The 23946-nt window shown below is 50.7% G+C and overlaps 1 protein-coding gene across 6 annotated transcripts in view; it reads left to right on the plus strand.

The window, feature by feature from the left end:
• Positions 1-23946, plus strand: part of SNX29 (sorting nexin 29) — a 389392-nt gene that overhangs the window by 47018 nt on the left and 318428 nt on the right. For 5 of the 6 annotated variants that reach the window (XM_079121408.1, XM_079121409.1, XM_079121411.1 and 2 more), the window contains 7 exons: positions 6921-7101; positions 9527-9597; positions 10746-10994; positions 12991-13366; positions 18647-18765; positions 21229-21304; positions 23463-23545. In XM_079121408.1, the coding sequence (XP_078977534.1) occupies positions 6921-7101; positions 9527-9597; positions 10746-10994; positions 12991-13366; positions 18647-18765; positions 21229-21304; positions 23463-23545 (1155 nt within the window). The remainder of the gene's footprint in view (positions 1-6920; positions 7102-9526; positions 9598-10745; positions 10995-12990; positions 13367-18646; positions 18766-21228; positions 21305-23462; positions 23546-23946) is intronic. The other variant, XM_079121410.1, reaches the window with a different exon arrangement.

The following is a 23946-nucleotide window of genomic DNA, read 5'->3' on the forward strand; positions in this document are numbered from 1 at the left end:
TTTTTTTGGAGGGGTGTGTATGAGGATTGAACTCGGGGGCACTTGACCACTGAGGCACAACCCCAGCCCTATCTTGTATTTTATTTAGAGCCAGGGTCTCACTGAGTTGCTTAGGGCCTTGCTAAGTGCCTGAGCTGGCTTTGAACTCTTGATCCTCCTGCCTCAGCCTCCCAAGCTGCTGGGATTACAGGTGTGTGCAACCACACCCTGTGGGAAGTGATTAATTTCTGAAGAATGAAACAAAAAAATAAGTACAAGTGACCCAGAGACCTCTACAAAGGTTTGGCATGGAGTTGGTGGACTTCATGGCCATTGGATGCCCAATAAGCCTACATAAAATGTGGTGTGGAAGAATGAATTACTTTCCTGGGGAGAGGAGAGGGAACTGCTGTAGGTTTTAGTCTTTGAGGTCATGATACTGGAATTTGATGTTCTTATGAACTAATGTGTCATCATCAGGTTATGTGTTGGTCGATTTCAGCTGATAGGCTTGGCTCAGAAGGTGTTGGAGACACAGTTGCTGTTACTGAGCCACCTAGGACTGATGTCACTGTGCCACTTAGTCTGGCAGCTTTATCTCTGGGCCTAGCCCATCCCCTCCAGCTCTCCTGAGTGGGTCTGTTTGGATGTACTGCAGCTAATCGGTCTCCTGGCCTAGATCCTCACCATCGCCCATTCTCACCTGTCTCTTGCTGTGGTGGCTGTGCCCTTAATCCAGCTCCCAGGGCAGCCCTCTGGCTTCCTTCCAGCTTCCTCCTCCTCTTCTTGGCTCCTGAACTAGTTCTTTACAAAGCCCTGCATTTGTTGATCTTCTAACCCCCTCTCCATGTAGGCAGAGGATCTTCTTAATAGACCCCCATGAACTTGACGTCTCTGATGGGTCTGCTTTGGAATTGGGACCCAGGACATGTGTCCTGCCATGGCTTCCACAGTTCTGCTGGAAGAACTGAAGACACACCAGAAATGGACCCGCTGGATCAGCTGGTAGTCCTGTGTTTGAAGTTCTGGGAAACCGCCAGTTTGTTCTCCTCGGCAGCCGCCCATGCGCACTGGAGCAGCGGTGCACGAGGTTCCACTTCTCCACTGGCTTTTTTTTCTTTTTAAGAGCCATCCTAATTGACGTGAAGTGGTACATCGCTGTGTTCTTTTTTGGGAAAGTCCTTCGTGATCTCCCCACCCAGTTCCATGGGATCGTGCTGCCCTTCTCTCCTCAGACCTCTGATAGCCTCCCTGCTTTTCTGGGTGCTTCTGTCTCTTGAAGGTCAGGGACGGGGTCCATCCTCACTCTTTCTTGGGGCTTCATTGTAGGAACCTACCATCTCTATGGTGGATGATCCAATAAGGGTTTCAGGACCTGCTGCCCATTTTTGGGGGAGGCTAAACCCCTGCCTTCCTTCTGATCACATTTTCAGTCATTCGGAAGCAGGTGGATTAATATACCCCCAGCTGTAACATTAGAGAAACCAATCTTCTTCATCCTCAGAGGGGATTTTTGAAAATGGTTGATTGCACTTTAAATCAAAGCAGAGTTTATATTTTGCTTCATTGAATCGCGTTGGGCAGCAATTTCATTTCTGTAGAAAATTAATTTTGGAGGAAGCTGCATGTGCCAGGCGAGCCTTGGGCACATTCTTACGTCAGGGGAAGTCCGCTCTGCCACCGTCCCCGCCCTGTGGTGCTTTCAGTTCCTCTTGGTGTTTGTTTTCATCAGCTTGCAGATCTACTTCTGGTGGAAAAGACCTTGGAAAGATGTCTGCCAGAGTGCAGACGCCATACTGAGCTGTGTCCAGGGTGCTCATGGGAACGGTCACCAGCTGGTGGGAATGGCTAGCCTCGAGACAGAAGCCAGGGTGCTGTTCCTCCTGGGCTAGGTCTGAACCCACATGTCATGAGATGACGGGGATGTCCCCAGGGTCCTTTGGAAAGTCCTTGGCATCTGGGTGGCAGGGAGCTTGGGCCTGTAAGGGGCATGAGACTTTCCAGGTGCTGAGATCTGCTGTAGCTGGACTGATAGCTCTTGGGCTGATGTAACTTCTGGCCATCTCAGAGGTGTTAAGTCTTGATGTCCCATAAACAAAGACTTGGATTTGACATCAGTGGTCAGTTTCCAAGCTGTAGTTACCCAGCTCATAAGTCCCATACGTCCTTTTCTTCTCTCAGAACGGAAATGGCTCTTGGCCTGGGGCTAGGGTATGCCCCTGAAAGGCAGCGAGATGAGACGCGCAGTTTAGAAGCCTTGCTTGAAGCTCAAGTCCCCGCCGTGTAATAAAGCCTTGGCTTACGTTGTGTGTGGTTCATATTTAAACCACAGTCCCTGTTCTCTAGTTTGGGGAGGCAGTCTGGTGGCTCTTGGAGGGTGTTTAAGGGACAAGGCTGTTGCCTCTTGTTGGAAACTGCTTTCCAGATCCACTTGCCTTGCATCAGGGCTTGTCTAGATTAGGGTGTTCCTGGCATCCGGAAGCACCTGTATTCACCCAGTGCCCACCCAGTGCTGGGGGCACAACCAGGGGCCTCGCACATGCTGGGCAAGTTCTCTACCACTGAGCTGCCCACCAGCCTTGGTTTGCCTTGTGTCCCTGGAATGGTGCCTGCCTGTTGGGCTGGTCCTATTAGCGTCCTGCCTCACATCCAGCCTCCTCTGCTTTGATTTAAAGCAATGCTGGTTTTGCTTGGGCTGTGGCGTGTCCTTCATCAGGTCGCGATGGCCGGTGATGATGCTGGTCTTGGTGTTTTCTCTTGCACTCTCCCTGCTCCCTGTAGCTTCGGGATTACTTGCTCGCCCCCATGAAAGGGGTAATAGAGCTGACTTGCCTGTCCCCTGTGATACCCAGAGTCGTGATAGTCCTCTGTGGTGGTGAGCTTTGGGTCCAGAGTGAAGATTTTGGCCTGACGAAGCCTTTGAGCCCGCTCCCTACCCCTGATCTAGTTATGGGAGAAAAAGATGTCCTTGGTTTACGAGGCGCCCAGATCCTGTGTGGGGCTGTTTCTCACTGAGCAGCGCTTTGCTCGTTGTGAGCGATGCTCGACGCTGGTGACATGCACCCTCACCCAGGCTCTGGAGGACAGGTACTCCGTGTTCTCCATCCTGAAGAGATGATCCTCAGATGGTCAGAGAACAGACCTGTCGCACTGCCCTACCCGTTAGCTGGTTGCGAGACACAGAAAGTCCTTTCCACCTAAGGTACTTTTTGGCTGAAGTAACTAGGAAATACAGGAGTGGAGCTGGACTCTGGGGCCCACGGTCTCCCCAGATCTGTTGGTCTCCCTCAGCACCTCTCCTTTGTGGGTTGAGGTCGTCCAATTGGGTGTCTCTGTGAGATACGGGAAAAATGGCCCCAGGTGGGTCCAGTTTGCAGTATCATCCGGTTTACTTCAAGAACCGGGGTCAGCAAAATCTTTACGGGCTCAGATAGTGCACGTTTTGGACTCCGAACCATGCACCCTCAAGTGTGGCTACATGTCCCTGCTGTCGTAGCAGGAAGGCCGCCACAGGTGACACGTGAGCCAATGGGAGTGGCTGCGATCCAGTAAAACTCGACACACAAATGTGTGCTGGCTGAATTGGGCCCCAGACTCCAGTTTGCCGCTCTCTGTTCAAGAAAGACCACCAGGCCTTTCCCAGGGCATCAGGTAGACGTGTGGAGGATCCTGTGGTCCAGGTCAGGACTCGTGAGACTAAGGAGACCCTATCTTTCACAAAATTTGAGTATCAAAAACTTACACTCAACATAATATTTTCAAATTAAAATTAGTGTGAAAAAGCCACAGTGAACAAAACATCAAATGGGGCTGGGACGAGGATGAGTTGTGTGCCCTGCTGTGACCTGGTGATGGCCAGTCTGGGTTAGCTGCCGCCCGGGGAGGTGGCGCAGGGGTAGTAGTGAGGGCAGCTCTACAAGGACTCCGTGGTACATGTTCCTCGAGGGAAAGAGGGGAGCTGTGACCAGAGGAAGGAAGGAGGAGGGGTGCTGTTGGCTTGTCCTCACACCTGGGCTTTTGCTTCAAGTGTGGTAATAATATTAATGGCTGTTTTCATTGAACATCAATTATATGTCAGGTGTGTTAATTATGGCTAACACCCAGCATTTATTGGTTGACACTTTCTCATATTCCCTTTATAATAAACCTTAGAAGTAGATACTATCATGCCCATTGTACAGATGAGGAAAATAGAGGACAAGGTAAGGCACCCAAGGTCACACAGTGCCAGGGTCATAATCTGAGCCTGGGCGTTTGTCTTCCTAGTAGTCTCTTGGCATCATTGAGGAGAGCGGAGGCCTGTTAGGAGCTGGCAGACTGTGCTGCCAGTCATCGTCTGTTAACGAGTACCCCAGAAAGCTCGCCACACCATCCCTTCCTGGCTCTTGATTTTGTTGGCAGTTGGCTTTCAGGTGTTGTGAGAACCAGAAGCCCTTGCACACTTTGGGAACTTACCCCGCATTTCAAAGCAGATCAGTATATATTCCCACATTAAACTGTGGACACAGCCTGCTTTAAATGGCAGGTGAGCTGCACTTTAAATAGACTGCATTAATTCCGGCGGTGGAAACGGAACCCTACTGGGATGATTCCTGGAGTCGGTTGCTCTGACAAGCTTTCAAAGGATTCTGTGGCAGTAAGCAGTTTACAAAATTGAAAGGAGAAAACACACGGTAAAGGGTTCCTGAGCATTCAAGGTCAGAGGGAGGCGGTTGCATTTTTCGAGAAAGTTGCAGTGCAGGTGAGAGTCACTTGATCCGCAGCATGATGGAAATACAGGAGGCTGGCTGAGTATTTGGAAATGTGTTATTGGCCTGCTGGCCTTGGACATTGCTCTCCCACATTCCCATTCTGAGAGTGGGAAAAAAAATACCATCTTGTACACTGTGTGGTTTGGGCAGCGGGTGAGTTGAACATGGGAGGATTGAGATGGGACTGTCCTGAGCCAGTTGCTCCTGTTTTGTCATTCTGGGAGTCTCTTCTAAAGGATCCCTGAGGGCGGCTTGTCCATCAGTATTGGTCCTTCTAAGAGGTGAGTTTGAAAACTGATTCTCCGAGGGGTCTGGGCTGTCGAGCGAGGGGCTGGAAGTTGGAACTGGATGCAGAAGTGCAGCATTTCCTCCCTTGGATTAGGCACTTGATGCGGATTCGGCACTTGATGTGCTCGTTTTGGAGAAGGCAGAGTGCTGTTTGTGGTTTGCAGTTGGGTCCAAGCGCCTGTTGAGCTGGACCATACCAGTTGTGTGTCTCTGGGCATGTTCTTCAGTGGCCCAGGCCTGGGACGTTGGCATTGACATGGAGATGGCCTTGGTTCTGAGGTCAGATGGCAGTATTGGGTACGACGCTGGTGCATAGTTGATGGTCAGGGAATAAAGAGTAGCTGCTGTGACCCTTAGCATGGGCAGCTCTAAAAAGTGTTGATGAGCCGATGTTAAGAAAATTGACAAAATGAGGTGTGATAAGTACAGCTATGGAAAGTCTGGGCACGAGGATGGGAAGGGTGGACTGGAGGAGGTGCAAAGACTACAGGGTAAAGACTGGCTTACCTTGCCTGTAAAGCCTAAATCCATCCCATTCTCAGACCTATGGCTTACCTTGCATGTGAAGCCTTAAATCTGTCCCATCCTCAGACCTGGTAATCCAGCATGTAGAAGGCTCTCTTAAGGCACTAGAAATGAGGACAATTATTTACATAAATAATTATAAATAAATGACAATGATGAATAATAAAGTATAAAATTAAAAATCAATAGATTATATAAATAAGGATGTTCTTTGCTGTATAGAGGGGAAGTTGGCAACATATCATTTTCTTAGTAATTGAGAAATAACTACATTGTATTCACTCGGAAGCCATCAAAGTCATGTTTGAAAGACTTAATTGTGGCAGGAAAATGTTCGTGATCTACACAAATGAACTAGTATACAAAATTGTTATCAGTACTGGGAATTGTACCCAAGGTGGCTTAATTACTGAGCCCTTTTTATGTTTTATTTTGAGACAGGATCTTGCTAAGTTGCTTAGGGCCTTTGCTGAATTGCTGAGGCCAGCTGTGAACTTGAAATCCTCCTGTCTCAGCCTCCAGAGTCACCGGGATTACAGGTGTGCACCACCATGCATGGCTAGGATACAAAATTATGCATATGTGCACGTATAATCATACAGTATGATTTATCATTTTTTGACTGCAAATTACTGCAAAGTTGGATTTTTTTTTTTTTTTTTAAACGAGTCAGGGTCTCACTGTTTGCTCAGGCTAGCTCAAGCAATCCTCCTGTCTCAGCCTGAGCAACTGGAACTGCAGGGACATGCCATTGTTTCTGACTTAACATGGGTGGCTTTAAAAACATCACAGAACTCTCTTCTTGGAGTTTGGAGGCCTGAAATTTAAGATCAGCTTCACTGGGCTAAGGTCAAGACGATGGCAGGGCCGGCTCCTGCCGGAGCCTCCGGGGCAGAGCTGGTCTTGTCGCTTCCAGCTTGTGGTGGCTGCCAGCCTTCGTTGTCTGTGGAGGCATCATTCCAATCTCTGCTTTCCTGGTCACATCACCACTTCCTGGGTCAAATCTTTGCCTCCTCATGAAGATGCTTGTGTTGGGCCCGCAGGGTTATTCAGGGAGATCCCTCTTTCCAGGACCTTCAATTAACCATAGTTGGAAAGACTCCTTGCTGTGCAAGGTGACATTCGTGGTTTCCAGAGATTAGGATGTGGATCTTTGGGGTCATGACTCCACCTGCCACAGGTGTTGAAAAGCGTTTGTGAGGGGAAGCCTGGGAGGGGCTTCTTGAGGACGTTAGCGGATGGCGTGTTTGGGGATCGTTTGCATTTTTGATGTTCTCTATTCCCCACCCCCGCTGTGCCGAGAAAGTGACCTGCACAATCCTCAGAGGTTGCCCGGGGACAGCGCTCTGAGTGACATGCTGTCGCCTCTGCCCGCAGAGCCCGTGTTCTGGCACTACGTGAAGGAGGTCCTCAACCGGCACGAGCTGCAGCGCTTCCACTCCCTGCGCCACATCACCTCGGATGCGGGGCGGGGTCGCGCCTGGCTGCGCTGCGCCCTCAACGAGCACTCGCTGGAGCGCTACCTGCACACGCTGCTGGCCGACCACGGCAGGCTCAGGTACCGGCCTTGGGCCGCGGGGCGGGCGGGCTGGGCAGGCGGATCTGGAGCCACGCTTGTGGATTTGCATCCCAGTCCCGGGGGCAAGCGGGTTCCCTTCTGCAGCCTTATCTTCTCGGCTGTGCTGTGGGGACACTTGGTGTGAGAATGCCTGAATGCCTTTAGCGGGCTCTGCATGGCACCTGCCTGTCGCCACCACTTGCTCTGTGCTTGTTATCTAGTAAGCCTCGGGGTGTGGAGGGAGCAGCTGTCTTAGGACACAGTCTGTTCTTCACTTTGTGGAATTTTAATGTGTTCTTTAAAGTGACTGAAAAAAATAGGTAAGTTTTAAGTTGGGGGAGGAAGTCTTTTGTTATTAAAAACTCTGATTTTATTATGTGTTCCTTTTTTCTTGATCATAAATAGAAAATTGACCTCAGTATAGGTCAGGTTATGCTGCAATAACAAATACCCCCAAAACCTCAGTGGCATGAGACAACCAAGCTTGTGTCTTCCTTGTGCTACATGTCTGTCGTGCTGTGCTTGGCTTTCTCATCTTGGGCACCCAGGCTTCGTTGGTTTGCTTTGTGTAGAGCCGAGGTGGGAAAGGAGACCTGGTTGGAGTAAACACTGGCTTGTGCAGCTGCTGCCCACAGCCATACTTCTGCTCTCATGGGAGGTGGAGTGAACTAGTGTGGCACAGGCAACGTGGTCCATTTCCTTAACATTTGAAAATGTCATAGAACCTGTGAAAACCCAAATCGCCCATAATTGACACAAAGATAACTCTAACATGTTGGAATTTTTTTCCTGTCATTTTTTTATATTCATGACATTTATGGACTCCCTGGCTCTGGCTGTTAATTTCTTCTCTGACAATGGTGGACCAGACATATTATGTCACCTGATACAAGGGGGCAGTGACCAATCCTGTCCTGCTTCCTTGAGTAACTTCCACATCAGCAAGTGTACAACCTTAACACTGAGATTTTATTTAACTCAATAAATGGGCGTTTCATCAGCACCATGTTGTGGTCCCTTGATTTTGTATCTTGCCAAGAGTTCCCTGGCTCAGGTCTCCCCTTCTGCTTCTGCTACTGGGTCTCCTCGCTACCAGTGGTGTGTGTGTGTGCATGTGTTCTGGGTTGTGCATTAGGGCTTGTAGAATACTCCTGAAGTTCTCCCATTCATGCTGCCTGTGATTCTACCAGTGATATAAGACTCTGTGACTCTGAAGTGGGAGGCTGAGGAAACCAGGACAGCTGATGCTGAGACCATGTGTGTGCTGCTTGGGGACAGAGTTAGGGACTGAGAACACACCTCCCAAGCACTAACTGGCTTTAAGGTTTCTTAAGGTGGGTTTTTGTGGAGCTCTTTCCTGTGGCTTACTGATGACTAGTTTAGAGCTGCATACTCAGTACCAAAGACAAATTGAGCAGCGGGAAGCTGCAGCAAATCCTTGAGAATCACGGTGGAACTTCTCCATCATTTGACACTCGCCTGTCTCGGGTGGGGAAACCTGGTTCATTCACATGCATGGAAATGGCTCACATTTCAGAGGAATCACATTTGGAGAATCAGGTGCAGGTGAGATGGCAGCCTGACCTTGGGGTTTGTGCTTCCACTAACATTGTGCAAGGTAAGTGTGTTGGAAATGATGTCTCTTCTCTCTTCCTGTTCATTGTATTCAGTCATGTTAGCAAATAATTGTTCCGGTCTGTCACTGAACTACAGACCACTCAAGATTCACTTGACTTGAGTAAAATTGAGCATTGAGCTTGGACTCCATTAATTTAGAATACTGTGATGTGGTAGCGGGTGTCACGGCGTTGTGGGTATTTGGTTGCCTGTTTTAAACCCAGCTGTACCATTTATTGGCAGATTGTCTTGGAAAGACCCTATTGCTTTCCTGACCTCCCACCCCAACTGCTGTTCAGATTCATGGGCCCTTCTAGCCTCCTGACCCTTTCCAGGAGAACTTGTACTTTTGAGTCTGTAGCCCAGGCAGGTATTATAAGCGAATGCTGTGATTGATGGCGCTATGGGGCTCTGTAGCTTCTTTCTTAAGTTGTCTCTCCTTGGTGATCATAGCAGGCAAGCCCCATGGGTCAGCTTGGATTTCCTGTCTGTCTCTTGGGAACCTTGGTTGAGTGGAAGTCACCCCTCTGTTCTCTGTACTTGGCTGCCTTATAAACACATTTACATATGTCTGTTTCAGTACTCTAAAGCCTGAGGTCTCGGGGGGCCGACAAGGAAGTTGTAGAATATGCACGTTCAGAACTTTGTTTATAGTAGGAAGCTTCACCCAGCAGAGACCTCGGATACCTTATCTTCCCTGTGATTGACCAGGCACAGATTTTCCAGAAAGCCCCCTAATGCAGTGATCTAGCCAGTGGATGCAGAGAACTACTTTTCAGAAGTTTTTCCTTTTCTCTTCACTTCACAGCACTTTTTATGAAGACTGGTCTTTTGTGATGGATGAAGAAAGGTCTAGCATGCTTCCCACCATGGCAGCTGGTAAGCCTGACAAGGCCAGGGGTGATGGTCCTGGGGACCTCGGTGAGCAGAGAGGTCTGCCTGGCAGTGGATTTACAACCCTAAGGAATGCTGTGAATTTTCCCATCCCTCACTGTTGGGGTCCCTTGCTGCTGATCTTCCTTTGTGACACTGAGCATTGGGCACGTTTGTCTGGAATTTGATACCCTGGTAGGCAAAGCCTGGGTTGGAGGGTTGGTTGTGGCTTGTCTGGTATAAGGTAAGGAGCCTGGGAGTTGAAGGGGGACCCTACCTTTTATTGGGCTGTTCCCGTGCTGGCTGGATCCTGTCAGCTTTGTCCCCTTTACTCTCCTTCTCCCTGAGGTGGAAATTCTGAGAGCTCCCAGTTGGCGGTGTAGGGCTGTGAGAGTCACCAGAGGTACAGGGTTGTGTGTGATCGTCAGCACGGGGGCCCTGGGTTGACAGCACCCGATAGGTTGCCAGGCGTTCACCATTCTTCTCACTCAAAGGCTGAGTGATGGAACCAGCCAGACAAAAGTGGGCAGCCGTGTCTTTCTTCCAATGGCCGGTTGCTTCCTTTCGATTCCTGTAAAGCTTTCCACTAAGCTTTGCATATTGAGGGTTTGTCTGGTGATAAGGAAGACTTGGGTTTGAACTTGAGTCCCCCCTTGTAGGCCTTTAGTGACCAGTGTACATTTTGATCTAAAGTAATCACAGTGACACTCTTGCTGCACATTTTGATGGCTTATTGAGCTAAGGTTTTTTGATATGTGATAATCTGTAATACTCGTGACGATGTGAGGGAGATGGTATTGTCCACATCATACAGATAAGGAAACTGAAACCCAGGGAGAGTGAGAGGTACTTGGCCAAGGCCTAAAGCTCATAGGTGGCCGTGCTGGGGTTCGACCCCAGGCTGTCTGCTCCAGTCCTTGTGCCTTTACCGACTCCTGGGTGACGCTCATGGACATCTGCTTTCCTGACCTTCAGGGAGGAAATCTGGAAAGTCTCACTCCCCTGATAACTGGTGTCTGTTGAGCCAGCTTTATGGAAGGTTTTATAAATGTTGGAAATCAGTGTGTGTCCTCTGCACGAGTTGTCCGTCCTGTTCCTCTCGTTGTTGGGGACTGCTTGGTAGCAGAAGCTCCAGGGTTTCCTCTTTTCTTCAGGGCTGAACTCCATACTCTTCGCGATTAACATTGACAACAAGGATTTAAATGGGCAGAGTAAGTTTGCGCCCACTGTCTCCGACCTCTTAAAGGAATCGACGCAGAACGTGACCTCCTTGCTGAAGGAATCCACTCAGGGAGTGAGCAGCCTCCTCAGGGAGATCACAGCCTCCTCTGCTGTCTCCATCCTCATCAAACCCGAGCAGGAGACGGACCCGCTGCCTGTCGTGTCCAAGAGCGTCAGTGCTGGTAAGCAAGAACAGGCAGTCGAGGGGGTGTGTTGGGGGGGGGGTCCCTTTAAGGATAGGAGAATGTCTGATGGGGACACACCTTTTGTCATCTGGAAGTCATTCCAAGGGGGATGAAATCCAGGGCACTTGATTTTTCAGTTTGTGTTTGTGTTTATTTTTGTTACCTTCATTCCCTCTGAAAGGGATCTGACAGCCTTACCTAGCCCAGAAGACAGTGGCACAAGAGCAAATGGGAAGTGAGAGTGTGGTCGCCACACACACCTCATGGGCTTGATCTTTGTTTACCCACTAGGGTGTCGAGGTGTCCCGTGTGTTAGGCAGCGAGCTTAGGACAGCTCGCCCACACTGAGCTTGCAGTCCCCTTTGGGATGTGTTAGGTGGCATTTAAAGACTCACTCTACGAGTATCCTTTTGGTAAATGTGATGAAGACCAATCACAGGTGCTTTGGAGAGTGAACACTATTTGTCTCTCCTGTGTTGGGAGGATGTTTAAGTGGAGGCCTGTGGGAAGAGAGGACTGGGTCAGCTTTGACTCAAGGGTGTGGGGAGGCAAAAGAAAGTTGGTTTGCAAGAAGTTAATGATAGCTGGGCATGGCGTGCCTGCCTGTGATCCTAGTGAATTGGGAGGCTGAGGCAGGGGGATCACAAGTTCAGAACCAGAACTGGCAACTTAGTGAGGCCCTAAGCAACTTAGCAAGATCTGTCTCAAGAAAAAATAAGAAGGACTGGGGATGTGGCTCAGAGGTAAAATGCCTCAATCCCTAGTACCAAAAAACAAACAAACAACAACAACAACAACAACAAAAACCCTGGACCATTGGATATTGCTATGGTTTAACTGGAAAGTTTTGGCTTAAGTTCTAGTCCCTGTGTCCCCAAATCCCTTAAGGCAATAAATGTGGCTATCTCTTTGAAATTATCAATGATGATGAAAACTCGGAATACCATAGGCTCTTCACTACAGAGATGGACCTGTCCTGCCTCCTTCTGTAGCAGAGACCTCATGTGCAAGACATAGGAAACAGGAATCTTAAGGGCTTGTGTAACAAAGGCACAAATGTGTACACCCAGAGCTTTCGTCTCAGAACTGTGCTGTGCTGCTGAAGCATTGCCAAGTCACACCTTGGTCTACATGGAGTTGTGGAATTGGCTCAGTGTCCCAAATCCAGGTTGAATGATTGATGGGTAAACAAAAGGACTCATCTTAGCTTTGACCTCTAAGTTAGCCTTTGCTGTGTAACAAATGATAATAAAAGGAGGTGGTTTAAATGTTTCATTTTTAAATGACTCTGAATTGGCATAGTAGGACTTCTGCTGATTTCACTCCAGCTTGCTCGTGGCAGTAGTGCTGGTGGCTGGGTTGGAAGACCCAGGATGGCCCGCCTGTGTGCCTGGGATTGTGCTGGGGCATCAGTTCTGCACACGGTGTTGTCTTCCAGCCAGCTGGACTGGCTGCTTGGGTAGTGCTGTCAGGGAGGCAGTCCAACAGGGCACAGCAGAAGCCATGAGACCTCTTGATGCCCAGGCTCTGGAGCTGGATGTTGTTTGTCACATTCCATTGGTAAAATAGGAACTGTACCAGCCCAGATTCAAGGGGGTATGGAAACGGATGCCCTCCGGTGTGGGAGGAACCACACAGGCCCGTGGCAAGGGAGATTTGTGGCTATGAAGCCGGCTGCACCCCCACGTTGGTTTTCCTGGTCTGGCCTGCCATCCACATGTGTCCCACAGTGAAACAATGACGGCAGCACCCTTGGGATCAAAGTGACTACTAGAAGGGACAGTTCCAGTATCTGATCCGGGTTGTGTTCACGGTACAGGCCCATGTCCATCTTGCTCAATCTTCCATAGACGGGTGTTCTTCAAGGATTTAAAAAGACGAGCTAGGAGTAGTCTGACTTCTCAGCAGCATGAGGAGATCTCCAGGGCTGGGTGAGCCAGCTCAGCCTCCTCTGTCTTCCCCACTTTATCTTGGTGTACTTTGCTTTTGGCAGATGGCAGATGTAAAAAGGAGCGGAAGAAGAAAAAGAAGGTGACCAACATTATCTCATTTGATGATGAGGAAGACGAGCAGACCCCTGGGGATGCTTTTAAAAAGCTCCCTGGGACTGGGGAGAGCTCAGAGGAGAACTCTGACCGGTCCTCGGTCAACATCATGTCTGCCTTTGAAAGCCCCTTCGGGCCCAACTCCAATGGAAGCCAGAGCAGCAACTCCTGGAAAGTTGACTCTCTGTCTCTCAATGGAGAGCTGGGGTACCAGAAGCTTGATGTGAAGAGCATCGACGACGAGGACGTGGACGAACACGAGGATGATGTGTACGGGAAGCCACCGGGGAGGAAGTGTGCGGGCCACCTGGGCTCCCCGGAGAAGTAAGTGCCACCTGAGCGTCCAACAGAGACGCGTGTTGCCCGTTTTCTCCTTCTACAGGAGTGGAGGGAACAAGCCCAGTGTGGTATCTGTTGGGACATTATTCATTTTCCAGTCTTTAGGACGTGGTAATGGCAGCTTGCCATTCTCCTGAGAGCTAAGAGGGGAAGGGAGTATATTTGAAGGGACTTAATGCAAAATTAATGCCAGGATGTGTGCCTTGAAGTTCTTGCTTCGCACACAGGTCTTAGGTTTTCGTGAACTGGATTTTCCTTCATCTCCAACTTGCCACATGCTTCTAAGCTCTGGAGGCGGCAGGCTGATCTAGAGAGCAGGCCTGTTCCTGTCCGTTTGCTCCCCCGCGTAGCTGCCGGAGGTTAAGCTCAGGGCGGGGGCTCATGGCAGGGGAAGCAGAAAAGCTTGGTTAATGACGAGTGTGGACCTCGGAGTCTAGACGACCTGGGATCGTGGACTCAGATGAGGTTGGCGAGTGTCCACACACCCAGAGCCTCTGGTCTCATCTGAGACCTGGGCGGATGGCAGCACCTATTGGTAGGGCATTGAGGAGTGGGTGACATACTGCATGTTGGCCTTTGTCACTGGTGCTGGCACAGCAAGTGACACAGCACAGGTCAGCTGCTGCTGTTCTACTCTTGGGATCGTTATTACGCTGTCTCCTCTTCACCCAGAACAGTGCCAAGCCAATCACAGCAGCCTTCGTAATCTAGACAATTGAAGTGTGAAACGAATATGCATCAACGTGTCTTTCTGTATACCTGAAGCATCCTGGAGCTGAGTTGCTCTGTATGCGTGCGTGTGTGTATGTGTGTGTTTCTGGGGGTTGAACCCAGGGCCTTGCATGTGCTAGGCCAATGCTGTACCACTTTACTTCATCCCAAGTCCTTCTGATTTTTTTGAGACAAGGTCTTACGTTGTGCAGGCTGGCCTTGAACTTGCAGCCCTGCAGCCTGGCCTTCCGAGTAGCTGGGCTTGCAGGCATGCTCCACTGCACCTGGTTTCATGCTCTAATATTAGTGTGTTTCTCATGAGACTCTACTTATCTTTACTTTTGCTTTGATCCTTATGCACTGCTGTTAGTGTTAGTGGTATTAGTTTATCAATTATCTGTGACGTGCTTGATGACGCAACCCCGTGAGGTCAGTGGGCATCCCGCCTGCTTTTTAGGTGAGAGAGCAGAATTCCATGGAGTGGAAATGTGTCAGACCTGGGGTTGGGGGTTGGATATGCTGTACTCTAAAGTTTATGTATCAAATCTTCTCCATGCTTTCATATAATTGAGTATTGATTGGCCAGCATAATGGTTGATACGGTGGCCCACTTGCCTGGGCTGTGAAACGCCCAGATGGAACATCATTTCTGTGAGGACAATCCTCGATGAGAGCAGCATCTGAATGGGTAGGCGCGGTAGGGCAGATAGCCCTCCCCAGTGTGGGTGGGCACCTTGTAGTCCCTCGAGGACCTGAAGAGAACAAACCGAAGGAAGGGAGGAACTGTTTGCTTCTGCCTGCCAGCTTGAGCTGGGACACTGGTCTCCTGTGGACAGGGATGTGCTTCTTACTCTCCTGGTTCTCGGGCTTCTACCTGAACTGGATTACATCACCAGCATTCCTAGGTCTCCAGTGTGTGGGGCTCTGGACCTTTGCTATGGATGAACCAGCTCCTCTGTGTAAGCCTCTATCTCTATCCTTTCCTCCCGTTGGCTCTTTCTCTGCAGAGCCCTGACCAACTCGGTTGTCCCCCAGATGAGTGTCATGACCTGCTAAAGATTTCCTCTGAGTAGTTGGATCGCTGGCATTTTTGTTTCTGCTTTCTGTCGTCGGCCATTTGAAGTGGACATTTTCATGCACAAGGCTGTTTTCTACTCGGAGATGCTTATATGCTAGGGTAGCTGTTGAGAAGCACTGTTCCTACTCCTAGGCTATGAATGTTTTTGTGCCTAGAAGCAAAGTCTCGTGACCAATTGTGTTATTCAGAGTTCTCCAGAGAAACACAACTAGGAGGGTGGGGTGTGTATGTATGTTTCCTTCCCTTGATCTCACTCTCGGTTTCCATCTTTGACTCTGTATTGCTGTCTCTCCCTTTCTTGGTTTATTTAGAGAAATTAACTTGTACTATGGAGGCAGGCCCGTCTAAAGTCTGAAGGGTGGGCTAGGGACAGCTTCAGAGGTGGTCAGCGCCAGCATTCCTCCTTCCTCTGGGAAGTCGGTCTGTTGCTTGTTGAACTTCCACCTGTGGGATGGGGCTCACCCAGTTAGGCAGGATAATCTGCTTAGTCTACTGACTTACATGCTAATCTCGTCTGCAAAATATGCTCACAGAGACACCTGGAGTAATGCTTGATCAAGTATCTGGGTGATGTGGCTGAGCCAAGTTGACACATACTGTGACCTTTCACAGCTGCATTTAGTTCTGGGACATTTAGAAATTGCCACTGACGGTGGCTCTGTAGGTGAGTGCATCTGAATTGACCCACTCCGTGGGTTCAGTGGCTGTAATTAGCCATTCCTCTTCCTACCCACAGGTGCCACTGAGTGGAGGCTGGAAGGGGAGGCCAGCTCCAGGTCAAGGTGGCTACTGGCATTATGATGTGTGAAGCACAAAGCAGTGCTGGTGACCTCCATGGGGGCTGGGTCCTCCAAAGCCAGTGGGCCTCCTGCAGACTGCTGACAGCTTCTCCCTGGCGTACGGGGGTGTCTCGATTGAACACTCACAGAGCAGCTGGGGACGTGCTGAGGAATGATGAGATGGCCTGCCAAGTAATACTTTGATTTGGATTTTGAGCTAAGGCTCCTAGGAAGGGCCCAAGAGCAGGTGTGTGGGGGCTGTGGCAGGCCAGGAGCAGCTGGTAGGTGCCACCACCCCTGGCTGTCTTGAGGAGGTGTGTTGTCCATAGTTGGGCTGACTCCTGGGACAGCTGTCTAAGCCATGGCCTGGTAACCAGGGCTCTCCCCTGCCTCAGTGTGGGCAACAGGTATTGGCTTGGCTTCGCGTTGCTCCTCAGAAGGATGATATCCTTACTCCACACAGGTGTTTTTCTGTCCCCTTACATGGGCTCTGACATCATTAAGTAAGGGGATTCAAAGGGGATTAAACATGAATAAATGTTGCACCTTATTAGCAGTTAAGTACATGCAAGGGAAAACGAGGGTTCACGTCTCGCCTGTCACATTTGCCAAGATCAAAGCAAGAGGAGGGCGAAGGGAGCCCTAGCACTGCAGCCAGCGTGGGGGTCGGGCTTGCTCAGTGCACCCTCTTCCCAGGTGCAAAGGTGGAGTTCAGTTCCTGTTGGCACAGTGAGTGGCAGCAGGGTTGGTGCCAGGGACTGCCAACAGTCCTGGGGAGACGGTTGGACAGTGTTGGGAGCTGTGCCAGTGTTGATCCCACTTGGTTGAGCAGGCCAGTGGTGGATGCCTGGGGTCGCACTCTGGAGTCACAGGTAGATACCAGCGTCCTGACTCGGAAGCGAGACACCGGAGCTGACCTAAACGTGCAGCTGCTGAGGCGGTTGCAAGTAAGGTGTTCAGGAGTCGAGTTTTAACCTCTTGGTGTTTGGGACTGGGAACGTTTTGAGTTTGAGTATCTGATAGTAAGAAGATGAGCTTAGGAATTAATTTCAAGTGGAAATGCAAGACAGGAAATTCTCCATTTAGTTTTGTTTCAACCATGTGAAGAAGAGGATGCCTAGCAAGCCAGGAAGGTGTCTAGCCCAGCTGTGCTTTAGATACTTCTGAAACCATCTTGTTTCCAATGAAAAGAACACGCACAGTTGTTTTTAAGCCAGTCTTGGAGCCATATTCAGAGGCCCCACGCACGCTGCTGGGAAGTGTGGAAATGTGGAAACGAGCAGAATACCCACTGCCCAGAGCTGGTGGGTGGCTTGGGAAAGGTCCTGTGGGACTAGGCAAGAGTCGGGCCTGCTGCTGGGACCGGGGCAGGAGCAGCCCTTCCTTAGTCTCCACCCTGCTGAGTGTCATTGCCTTGCCTGTGGGGTTCAGTGACAAGTTTGCAAAATTGGGATTATTCCCTCCATTTCCTGCTCGGTGGTGAATGTCCGCCTGATCAAAATCTCGAGCAGCTAGAAGGAGACCCTCTGCCTGACCAGCCTGTTGGAGTTGGCCAGCCTGCCTGCACCAGCTAGGAACAGATAAAGAAATACTGACCCAGGAAAGTGTGCCACAAAGCCTGGAATGCTTGCTAGCTGGCCCTAAAAACTTTGTCAATCTCTTCTATAAAATAAAAACTGTATGTAATGTCACATGGTGGACAGACAGAAGCTGGAGAACCATTGTAATTGAATTTGGAAAACCCACAACCTTGGTTGTGTTGTATATGGCTGTTGACCTTGGACCAGTCAGAGTTTCCTTTTACTCCTCTGCTCTCCCCTTCACCTCTTCCCTTCCCTTCCTTTACTAAATAGGTATGGTTATGAGCAGCATGGTTTTATTTACTGAGTTACAAAATGATTTTTACAAACTTTAAAGAACTACGTAGATACATCCTGGTATTTATTAGTGCTTGCTGATTGTCCAGAGGCCGGTGCTGCAGCAGGCAAACGCTCAAACTCCGTGCAGTCAGCCTGGCCTTATAAAGTCTGTATGTGTTGGTTTTGTAGCTGGCAGATTACAGAATAACAGACCATATGAGCCTGGTTAATACTTGAGCTGACTTCCTTTCCTTGAAATGGACCCAGGCATGACCGAGTCTGATTGTCCTTCGACCCACAGAGTCTGAGAACCAGCAAGGCAAAGCAACGCCGACCCAGACTTGTGTAACTGCCCTCATTTGAGAACCTAGACAATGGCATTTTCTCTTGCCTCTGCACTTTGCGTGGCTATCGCCTGCCCTTCCAGCCCTCCTGTCCCTTGGGTCCTGTTTCCTTCAACTTGCCCCTCAAAACTCTCCCTTCAGGCCAGTCTTCCATGATCAGCCTCACGATTCTGAGCTGCTGTTCGGCATCTTCCCCAGGATTACGTGATGGATGATCTTGCACCCTGCCAGGCTGTAACCCTCACGAGGGCAGGGTAACTACTTCACCAGCTTTGTAGTGAGCAGTGTACTGAGCTTCTTCAGTAGCTGCTCAGGAAGAATGAATGTCAGGGATCTGGATCCCAATTCCTTGCTCTAGACTCCCGCCCATCAGCCCCATCCTGGCCTGGGTGGCTCCCAGGATAGCACTTGAGGAGGCTCGGCAGATGTGTGTGGTGATCATGGGCCCTTCGGGGGTCTGGGCCCTGTCACGCAGCTGTCTTCTTTCACTACAGGCCGCTGGATGGGAACACCTGCCTCTCCCAGGTGCACGGCTGGTCTCCACTGCAGGTGCTCCACGGCGATGCTGAGGTCCTCTTCCCGGTCAGCGGAGTGGGCGCCTACGGCCCAGCAGGTGGGTGCTTCCTCCTTGCTCCTCTTCTCCAATAAGAGCTTCTGTTCTGATAACCAGCATGAGAATCTGAGCTACCTGCACAGGTAGGGATGGAAGCCCGGGCCCAGGGCAAGGAGGGGCTTGTGGGGAACTCGGAGTTAGAGGGCCTTGGTGTCCTAGGAATTTGAGCGTTTGAGGTCTTCCTAAGTGAGCTGGGCTGGCCTGGCTGGCGAGCCCCTGGAGGGGCCCGAGGCCTGTTGAGGTCCTCCCCGCGTACCAGTGGCTTGTGGAACTTGGCCATGTCAAGGTACATATAAATACTGATTGTTATTTGCCTCTTGGGTCCTTGGTTTCCTTCTAAACCTAACAAGAGGCAGCTGTGGTAGAGGGACTCACCAGGGCCCTGGGGGTAGCTTGCCTGAACTGGCCCTTGACTGTGGGTCGGTGTCCATGCACATGCCCTGGGGTGAGTGTGCTCTCATGTCTTGCTGTTTTCTGTAGCTAGAACGCATCACGGGACCAGGGTGCTGTGTGTGGGTGAGCCCGACTTGCCCACCAGGACAGGTGTGCCATGCAGCACACAGAACCTGTAGAGGGACCTTCTTGGTCACTGTCAGCCCCTCCCCAGCACCACGAGCTCAGAGAAGCCTGGGCCTGACTGATGGGTGTTCTGCCATTTTCTGGGGAACACTCGCTTCTCTGGGCCCAGAGTTGGGGAGTTGTGACTGGGGTCTTCCAACTGCTTAGGAAGCTGTTGAAATTAGAACTGGGTGAAAGATTATTCTTGTCGCTTGGTGGAGAAGAGAAATCCACCTACCCTGGCTGGAGCCCAGAGAGACGGGACCCCCAGGCAGCAGGGTGGACTCGTCTGTCAGTCTTGGTGCCCTTGTCTGGGAAGCGGATGCCGCTGTCGGCAGTGGTAAGAGTGCCCACCAGGCTGCGGAGGCACGTCCAGGGCTGGGACGGGAGGCTCACCGCAGCGTCTCCTCCCTCAGACCTGTGCTGAGGAGGCCAAGCGAAGACATGAGGGTGTGCACAGCCGGTGCAGAACTGGGTGGGGGCTGTGGATGGCGGAGGCACATTGTCGCCGTGCTGTCCACCCTGCCCTCCACCCTGCCCTCCACCAAGGGTCTGTCACTGCCTGCCTTCATCCTCAATTCTGCGCTTTCCACTTGGACTTGGCCCAGGGGCCAACGACATTCTCAGCCTCATGTCCTTTCACACCAACATGGACATCTCACTGGGCCTCAGCTGAAGTCCCAGGAAGGGCCAGTCTGACTGGCCTTGCTTGTGCCTACAGGCCAGACCACAGAAGCCCTGTCTCTCAGGCTGCCACCATCCAGGTGGCCAGGTAGGGGTCACCCTGTCCTCACAGTGCCATATGTTGGAAGGGGTGGGGGCTAGGAAGCTCGAGGTGGTCCAGGTGTGTCCAGGGCTGCTGGAGGGTTCTGAATGTTTGTCCACAGCCTCCAGGATCGAGTTCCTGCCCGGTGTCTGCCTTCCCACCCAGCCCTGTGACTTGTTCTGAAGTGATGGCTGGCTGGGGCGCATGAGGCAGGGTCTTGAACCCCGGCAGTGGGGGAGCCTGCACCCTTAAACTAGCGTCAGGAAGGAAGGTGGGACAAGCATGGCACTTCGTCTTCCCTCTGGTTCTTCAGAGGATCAGCAGCGAGCTGCTCTGTGGGGACAGCAGGGTAGAGGGAAAGGTGCAGGAGCTTTTTATCCTCAGGAGGTTCCCTCAGGGTCAGCCCTCAACCATGGCCACTCTGACTCTAGCAGACCAGGCTAAGCAGAAGCAGTGGTGCAGAGCAGGCTGTGCCGCTCGTTCTTTGTGTCCCTGCCCTGGACACAGGTCTGGTTTCACAGTGGGTGTTGATGAGAAGTTGCTGGAATGAGCAGGGTTTCCTAGGGTGGTATGGGTCTTAATGTCACCATCCAGCCCAAGGCCCAGGTCTTTACCTTTTCTGGAAAGGGGCGTGAGCAGGCGCTCGGCATGTATGAAAATCATCAAGATCTTTGGCCTGTTGGTTCTGGATCTTATTTGTGGCCTCACTTCTTGGGAATGTGCTTCCCAATGCAGCTTGTGCAGGGTTAAGCGGCTTTTGAAGAAAGCCACAGACATTGTCAGTGATGAGACTTTGCTGCCCTCTGCTGTCTGTCTCAAGTCACGACAGGCAGGAGAAGGTTTGTCCAACCTTTTTTAAAAAAATTACTCCACGATTCTGAAGTTGGCCCTGAATATGGACTTGAAGTGTAATTCCACTTGCCTCGAGATCGAAAGAGTCACAGGTTAGGTGGGAGATAGGGTCTTCTATCAGGGACTGATGCCAAGTCATAAAAATGCCTGGAGAAATGAAATGGCTAGCAGAGTGAGATCCAGTGTGCAGGTGGGTAAAAATCGATAAGTCAGCTGATGTAGCAGATGAATGAGTCACAAGAAGATGGAATCAAACCCCTTACTGCCTCTGTGATGTCTTTATACAGATGCTCCCCTGGGAAGCCTGGAGAACGGAACAGGACCAGAGGACCACATTCTCCCAGAGCCTGGGCTTCGGTACAGGTTAATGTTAATACTTTTGCTTTTGGTATTGAGATGTGTTATTCACAATTACGTATTTTATTCTTTTTGTTTGTTTGTGGTGCCAGGGACTGAATTCAGGGGCGCTGTGCCTCTGAGCTATATCCCTTGTTCTTTTTTGAGTAGGGTCTTGTCAAGTTGTTGAGGCTGGCCTCAGACTTAGGATCCTCCTGCCTCAGCCTCCCTAGTCCTCATCTTCACAGGCATGTGCCACCATGCCTGGCTGGCATTTTATTTGTTTTTAAAGACATGAGGGCACCTGCTAGGATCATGTGCAAGGCCTTACTTCACACTTGTGCTCAGAGATAGTCTTACATCTCAGTGTGCACTTGCCCAGAGGCTGATTCTTTCCCTGCAGAGTCACTGTGCAGGAGATGGTATTGGCCAAACTTCATTTTTATATCTCCTGTCTTTTTTGTACTTTGGGGTCTGTATCTGAGTACCTCCTGTCATTTTCTTAATCTAAATACTTGTTAATATTTGATAATACTGAGCAGTCCTAGTGTGAGATCTAAGTCACTTTGATACCATGTAATATTTAAGTACTCCATCTATAAGTGCAAACATGTCTACTTTCTTGCCTTCAAATTGAAGAACCTCCAGTGGGGAACTGAGTGGCCAAGTCATTGGCCAACGCCATCCTTGTCACTGTCACTTCTGCTGCTTTCCTCTGATGTCAGCTGGGTGTCTCGGGGATATGATCACCTGCGTCCCAAGCTCACCTTCAGGCAGACTTCTCGCCTGGTGTCCTGGTCTCCTTGGGAATTGCAGGGTTCCCCAGGTGCCACACCTGGAGGAAGCCTGTGCGCTTGGTGCAGGCCAGACTGTGGCGTCACAGGCGCTCCCAGGCCTCCGAGTTCTTTTTTCTGTTTAATTTTAGAAAATTTGCAAAATACAGCAATGAATGAAAAATACCACTCTAAAGCCCAGCTCCACGGCACGGTCAGTGCCTTCCGTGTGTGTCTGTGTGCATGTATACACACACACACACACACACGCACACCACTCGTGGCCCTACTGTTTTCACAAAGGGTGGTGGTATCTTTTTCACGTTGCAGCTTCATCACGCATAGCTGCCCCTCCTTACTCGCAGTGCGTGTGTTCTGACGGAGTTTCCGTGAGCGCTCCCGCTCTGCCGTCGCTTGGAAGGGGTTGGTTCCGGTGCGGCTCTGTCACGATGTTTTTATTGGTTGAGGAGTACGTCATCTGGTTTTGTGTCTGTGCCAGTTTAAAGATGGCTTTGTTTAGTGTCCGTTGTCGACTGTCAACACTGAACTCGCGGCTGGTGGCCCACAGCTCTTGCCTGAAGGAGGCTGCTCCAACACTGCCCCATGAGGCCCGTGGCGGCCTCTTGCTGGAAACACCAGGCAGCCGGACGTTTACGGACCACTTAAACAAAATCGCCCAGGAGCCCCACAAGAACATGGCACTAAGCAGACCATGGAAAGGACACTTGTTTACAGTTGTGAAGATTGAAACGAGGAGGCGTCTTGCTTGACCTTAGCTGGGGACTCGAATGTTCTGCTTATGAGTGGTTTCAGTCGGCTGTTTTGCTGCTGTGACCAAAGGACCCAGCCAGCACAATTGTAGAGAAAAGGTTCACTTGAGGGCTTCTGGCTCCATCCCTCAGGCTTGTGGTGAGGCAGAACATCATGGCGGAAGAGTGTGGCGGAGAAGTGGTCACAGGATGACCAGGAGGCAGAGAGATACAAAGTACATACCCATAGCCACGCCCCCAGTGACCCACTTCCTCCATCCACACCCCACCTGCTCCAGTTGCCACTCGTTAATCCCCTGGGGGGTTAATTCACTGAATTAGGCTGAATTTACAACCCAATTTCTCCTCTGAACCTTCTTACGCTGCCTAACGTGAGCTTTTGGGGGACACCTCACATCCAAACCATAATGGGATGACTTGTGGAAATATTCTGAATTGATTTTAGAGCTATAAATAAATTTCATTAGTAGACTAATTGGCAAATAGGGAGTCTGCAAATAAGAGGTTTGACGAATTTCCAGTGGTTGCCTTGCGCTCCTCCCAGCAGAGAACCTCCATAAACCATCACCTGCTTGTGCTCTGAGCAGGGAGGTTTGCATTTTAAGGACCAAGTGTAACGTTCTTCTCCCTACTTTTCCCCAGTGTGGAAGCCAGCTCTCCAGCCCAAGGAAGTCCTCTGGGCGGCCTCTTGCCTTCTGCCTCGGTGCCAGAGTCGATGACGATCAGTAAGTACTCTTCACGTCACTTCCACCATATTGGGCTGACTGTGGGTCCGCATATCACAGAAGTGTCTGTGCTTAATCCTGTGCGACTGTGGACTTGGCAAAAGGTGGGATGAAGTAAGCAGGTGCGCAGGTGGCTGTGGACTTGAGGCATGGTGTGTGGCTATTGGCCTCAGACCCCCGGGTGGCGGGTGGGGCTGGCGCGAGCACATCCTCTCAAGGCGTGTTTCGGGTGGAGTGGCATCGAGGTGAGGTGGACAGGAAACTTCTGTGGCTCTGTGTCAGGGTTTGGTTCCTGTGAGGTGGCCAGCAGCAGAGGAGCTAGTCCAGGGCTCCCCTTTCTGCTCTGGGGGAGTCATGTTTGCTGGTGAGGAAGATGGAGCCTCCCCAAGAGGGGGAAATGC

Source organism: Sciurus vulgaris, assembly GCF_902686455.1.
Source record: "Sciurus vulgaris genome assembly, chromosome: 18".
Classification (NCBI taxonomy): domain Eukaryota; kingdom Metazoa; phylum Chordata; class Mammalia; order Rodentia; family Sciuridae; genus Sciurus; species Sciurus vulgaris.